The following is a 6,207-nucleotide window of genomic DNA, read 5'->3' on the forward strand; positions in this document are numbered from 1 at the left end:
AAATGATACCACACTATAATTGCATATTATAAATTACATACTGTGTATACTATATATACATATATACAGTGCATCTGGAAAGTATTCACAGCCTAATTGCTCAATACTTTGTTGAAGCACCTTTGGCACCAATTACAGCCTCAAGTCTTTTTGTGTATGATGCTACAAGCTTGGCACACCTATTTTTGGGCAGTTTCTCCCATTCTTCTTTGCAGGACCATCAGGTTGGATGGGGAGCGTCGGTGCACAGCCATTTTCAGATCTCCCCAGAGATGTTCAATCGGGTTTTGCTCTGGCTGGGCCACTCGAGGACATTCACAGAGTTGTCCCGTAGCCACTCCTTTGTTTTCTTGGCTGTGTGCTTAGGTTCGTTGTCCTGTTGGAAGATGATCCTTCGCACCAGTCTGAGGTCTAGAGTGCTCTGGAGCAGGTTTTCATCAAGGATGTCTCTGTACTTTGCTGCGATCCTGACTAGTCTCCCAGTTCCTGCCACTGAAAAACATCCCCACAGCATGATGCTGCCACCACCATGCTTCACTGTATGGTATTGGCCAGGTGATGAGCGGTGCCCGGTTTCCTCCAGACATGATGCTTGCCATTCAGGCCAAATAGTTAAATCTTTGTTTCATCAGACCAGAGAATTTACCTGATCGCCCAGTTTGACCGGGCGGCCTGCTCTAGGAAGAGTCAGCTCTGTAAAAAGCAAATATTATTAATATGTAGGCTACCACTTTTTTTTAGACATATATTGTGCAGAATTTATTTTTCACCAACAATCTACATTTAATAATTGTGTTAGTTTTAGTGATTACAAACATGTTTTATAAAATACTGTTGTTAAATATTCTCATCAGTTTCTTTCTTCTGCTTTGCTTCTTATTTTAGTCTTTCTCTACGGAAGCCCTGAACCTCAAGGTGGAAAAAAAAAATAATGGTTTCAGTTTCTTCCTGAGCCTAAGTCTTAAAAATGTTCTCTCTTCCTAAAAATGTTCTTTTCTCTCTTCTAATTTTTTTCATTTAAAAATTGACACTTTGAAAATGTGAAAACATTTTTTACACAGGTTCCTACTCGTTGTGGCTGCTGGTGACTTACATTAAAGGAGAAACCCAATTTTCTGAATTCAGTGCCATGGTGATGATGGGTGAGATCATTGCATGGTATTATAATTCAGAGACGAGGATGTACCAAGAGGAAATACTACAAATGAAGACGATGTAATTAATCCAGATCACACTGATGCTATAAGCGAGATCTTTTGTGAAAAGATCAAATCTAGTGAGACGTGACAATGTTATAATGGGTACGTTAGCAACGTGTTCAATATACTGTATAACTGAAGGTTCTCAGGACAATACATTTTTCATAAATGTCAGGTCAGGGCAAGTTATCACATGGGTTTTGAAAATAATACATTCAGAAAATGTTATGACTGTGTTTCTTTGGCAAAACAATGGTTTGATTTTAATTGAAATCTTTTCAAGCTATGTTTGATGAAATGTATTTTTTCCCCCTTGGCAATAATGGTGGAAATGTGTAATAGTGTTTGTCGCCAAGACTAATATACATTCTTACGGGTCTGCTAGTTCAGTAGAGAATAGTTCTGTGTGAGCAGTCGGACAATGACAAACCTGGAAAATGATGTTGAGATGAGCCACACAGATGAGCTGCATTATATGGACAGCAGGTTTTATTCCCATGGCTCTTTAAATATCACTGCAGAAGAGCTCAGATGAGAGCTTGAAATGACTAAATGGTGGTATGAGAATTTTTTACTTTCCAGTCTGCAAGAAAACTGACAGAACTTATATAACTTTATGACATATTACCTGCAAAATATTGGAAATCAAGTGAACAGCATTGGTAAGTTTCAACAGCATCTTTTCTCCAGTTCTTTCAATGAAGACATATAAAGCCAATGTAGTCATTTTGCAAATTAGGGTTTAGTGCTCCAGTTTTTACTAAACAAATTAAAACAGTTAGAACAGGACAGATATAGAATAATGTTGGCATGTTGAGGTTTAAACTGCTAAAACCTCATTATAGATTTTATTTTGTATTTAATGCTTAGACGAGAAACAAGGACTTTAAGTGGCAGAGGCACTGAGAGAGCATTTATTCAGTGAAGATTTTGCAATTTTGTTTCATGTAATTTCTTTCCCCAATAATGTATTTAAAACAGTATTTTAGAAACAAATATTTCACACTATAAAACACAATAATATTTTACAATAATAATGTTTCCCAGCTAATTTTTGTAACGTTTGAAATGACAGTCAATTGATCAATTTCAACTCAAGTTTTACACTGAGAAAAATCTACATAGACAGTTTCAGTTCAAAAACAAAACCTCAGCAGAGAGATTGCACATTGCATCCCATATAGTGTGGTTTTAAAAAGCATTCAGAGACATAATCTCATAAACAAATATTTAAAAAATAATTTCACTGGTTGTGCACATCTTTCTGATTCAGACATAGCCAAGCACATAAATTAGCCAATATACAACATCAAGCATTAGCACTGATCTAATACTCTGGTTTAATATATTCAATATTTAAAAAAATAAAGTTCATTTTTGTTTGTTTAGGAGTTATCTTAGCTAATTTAGTCCAACTAAACTGAAAGTGTGCAGTGCCATCTGGTGGTCTGACTGAATAATTTGTCAATGTTAAGAATTATAATGCCTGGATTGGTAGAATATAAGCTTTAAAATATTGTTGTCCATGTTATTTGCTGTTGAAAGGAGTTCACAAAAAAGCACAAGCAATCGTCCCGTAAATGCAAATCATTATATTCTATTTGGACTATTTACCAATATCCTGAAGTTCATGTTAATATCATGACATATACAGACATTTCTTAAAACCTATGCGGATGTGTGATGTGTTCCTCAAACAGGAAATAAGTCCAGTTAAATTAATTCAAAGTCTTCCAATTTTAAAATCTAAGTGATTTAGTCATTGTAGAATTGTTGTATTCCGAGTTAATAGTAATGACAGTAAAATATTAGTGTGTGAATGTAGTTTTCAAAGTTTTCAATTTTCACATTAAACCTGTTTTTGTTTAGGACAAAGACAGTCACACAGTGAAGCTCTACAATACTGTACAAAAATAATCATGTCAGTCTGTAGTGATTACATAATTCACCTGAACAAAAAATCATGACCCTAAAAAACACTAGTGCCATTTATTGGGATCAGTTCGAACTAATTGAGTCTTCATCGCACATTTTGTTTAATCAGTAAAACTTTATTTAGCCTAGCTCTATAAATGTAGAAATGTGCCAGAGCAGAAATTGGGGATATGAAGTATTTAGTTCACAATGCTTTAAAAATGCTGTACTTGTGAACCAGAATTTCTGGTTTAATAACAGCCGTTTAGAGAGGAAAATTGGTGACTCATTTGTTTCAAGAGTGAATAACACCTGGTAAATAACATCTTACTGGTAGATTTAGATCGATACTTCTTTAAGAAAGTGCAGGATAGGTAATTTTCAATAGTATGCTCGAAAACCGAAGAAATCTGTGCGAATGGAAAGAATTCTCATCATACTTATACTTTCACTTCCTTCTGCTTTGAATGGTAAGTTTTAAAAAGATAGGAATGTTAATGCTGTTCAATGAATCAAAACTAGATCATTGTAGATGATCACACATTGTCTTATCTCTGACCTTAATAGTGCTCTTTTCTCCGTTTTAAGTTAAATGAAAGTGAAAGACATAATACCCCCCTGTTTTAACTCTATGCTGTCGTAAACTATAGATGAATAGATTGCAGTTTAATTCATAAAAAAACCCTAAAATGATCAGTATGGGCTGTTTTGTTTTTCAGGTTCTCACTCTTTATGGTTACTTGCAACTTACATTCAGGGAGAAACACAATTTCCTAAATTTAGTTACACAACCATTTTGGATGACATCATTGTGGGATACTATAATTCAGGGGTTTACATTCCCAGAGGGAACACTACGAATGAAGATGATGTAATTGATTCAAAATACATCAAGGGTGTAAGTGACTACATGTTTAGCTCCTTTGTGAGGAGATCAACACTATTAAGACCCAACCATAACAAGAGTAAGTATACTGCGATTGCAGCACCAACTTTGTTTTTGTTGATATTCCGTTGATGCATAGCTACTGCATAAACAAACTGTGAAATGTGAACATTTATTTATAAGGAATTTAACCTCGAAAATCAAGAGGCAAAACTTAATAAGAAAATAATTCACAAAAAGCTGCTATATATATTTTTTTTTTGTATTTTTTTTTTTTTTTATATATATATATATATATATATATATATTGCAACATAGAATCCTTTAGTTAGACTCTTTATGTTGCTGCAATGTAAACAGCACTCAGTCATTTGTACTGTATGAGACCTTAACTAATTCATGAGACTAGTGAACACCAGTTATTAGGAGATCTGACATGAACATAACTGGAATTTTGATCATTTTGTTTATACTCTGTCTAGAGTCATGTTGCTGATGGCTTGTGTGATTCTAGAGGCCATCCATGATTTCCTCTCCCTCTTTTCTTTTCTCTCTCATTGTTCTGACAGGTCTTGGAGTTTATCAGACAATGGTTCAGTGTAAACTGCTGGACAAAGACAAGCCTGGACAGATGATTACCAAAGATGCTGCCAGTGGCTCCACCACAGATGAGCTGTGCTACTACAACAACAGTTTTACTTATAATATTGTTTTTAATATTACATCAGAGGTGCTCAAACCCCATCTTGAAGACTTCAAGAAGAAATTCAAGACTTTTTATTACCCAACTTGTATAGAAACCCTCATGAATTACCTCAAAAAAAGAGTAGATAACGTGAATAGAAAAAGTGAGTCCTCAATATGCTGCTGAATTTCTGCTGTGTTCCTCACTTACAACAGACAGTCAGTATGTGCAAAAAGGACTGTTGTTTTTATCTTCAATTCAAATGTTTGACAGTAATAAAATGGCCTAATGTGACCCTCAAATTTAGAGATTGAAAAAGGTGTACAGTGTATCTGATCTAAAATAATCTGTTTTCAACTTTTTCCCTCCACAGTGAAACCCAGACTCAGACTCATTACGAAAGCAAACACAGATTCTGGAGGATCACAGGTGAGTTGTTTGGCAACAGGATTTTACCCTCGTCACATCAACCTGACCCTGTTTAAAGATGGGCAGCCTGTATCTGATCGTAAGATCACTGGGGGAGATCTGCTGCCCAATGGTGACGGGACGTACCAGATGAGGAAGACTCTGGAGATCAGTGCAGAAGAACAGAGAGAGAAGCACAGATACACCTGCTCTGCTACACACTCCAGTCTGGACAACAAATTGGATGTTTATTTGGGTGATGAATTCTTACAGAAACAAAAGGTATCAGACAAAATCATCTAGCTAATGTTTCGATCTCACTGTAATGCTTTTAAATGATTTATCTTTTAGATAATGGCCATTACAGATTTTGGATGGTTGGGTGTGTTGTTAGTGTCCTGGTGCTGGTGTGCATCATTTTGGCTATAAGATGGAGACTGCAAAGGTAACATGTTCTTGTGTGTTTTCTTTGAAAATAAAATGTTATCTATTTTAAATTTCAAAACGTCATTTTAAGTGTAATATAATTTATTTGGACTCATTTGTACAGTAATGTTAAGGCTGATGTTTATGTAATGTTTTTGGTGTTATATGTCAGCTATGATTAAGCCAATTCTAGGTTGATTTAAATAGTTATGACTGACCAATCCTGAGGACTGAATAACAGGTATTTTAAATCAGGGTTGTGTCAATTTACAGATGCTGAAGACAATCATCTTGAAGACAGTGGATTATGATTAAACATTTGACATCTGAGTTTTTTTATGTGTTGCCTGTTAGGAGATCATACCATCACATCTTCTGTTTGATTCAATTTCATATGGTGCAGTATTAATCTCAGATTGGTTTAGAAGTATCAGTTGAACGGTCGCAGAGACTTTTGCTATTTAACAAGCTGTGAGATTTCAATTGAGATCAGCCTACATTCTCATGTAATCTAAGATGAGCACATAACAATACACAAACAGTTGTTTCTTACTTAGGTGTAAAGGTTGTTTGTTTGTTTAATATTTTCACAGTTACAAACATTTTAAAGAATATACTAAAGTCAACAGGGTCTAGTTTCTATATCAAGAAGGCATGTCTGTATGGAGTGGTGGTGGTGTAGAGGTCTA

General features: G+C 35.1%; 1 protein-coding gene across 2 annotated transcripts; it reads left to right on the forward strand.

Annotated features, from left to right (window-relative positions):
* The first annotated feature begins 3,429 nt into the window (after nucleotides 1-3,429).
* LOC127640582 (MHC class I polypeptide-related sequence A-like) lies at nucleotides 3,430-5,928 on the forward strand. 2 transcript variants are annotated; one of them, XM_052123217.1, is made up of 6 exons: nucleotides 3,430-3,583; nucleotides 3,833-4,078; nucleotides 4,569-4,847; nucleotides 5,058-5,348; nucleotides 5,444-5,537; nucleotides 5,792-5,928. In XM_052123217.1, exons 1-6 carry the CDS (start codon nucleotides 3,532-3,534, stop codon nucleotides 5,796-5,798), a joined length of 969 nt encoding a protein of 322 aa, XP_051979177.1. In that variant the 5' UTR covers nucleotides 3,430-3,531; the 3' UTR covers nucleotides 5,799-5,928. The 2 variants fall into 2 exon arrangements, with proteins under 2 accessions (XP_051979177.1, XP_051979178.1); XM_052123218.1 differs by lacking the exon at nucleotides 3,833-4,078.
* Nucleotides 5,929-6,207: the final 279 nt, after the last annotated feature.

The sequence above is a fragment of the Xyrauchen texanus genome, chromosome 49 (assembly GCF_025860055.1).
Source record: "Xyrauchen texanus isolate HMW12.3.18 chromosome 49, RBS_HiC_50CHRs, whole genome shotgun sequence".
In the NCBI taxonomy this organism is placed as follows: domain Eukaryota; kingdom Metazoa; phylum Chordata; class Actinopteri; order Cypriniformes; family Catostomidae; genus Xyrauchen; species Xyrauchen texanus.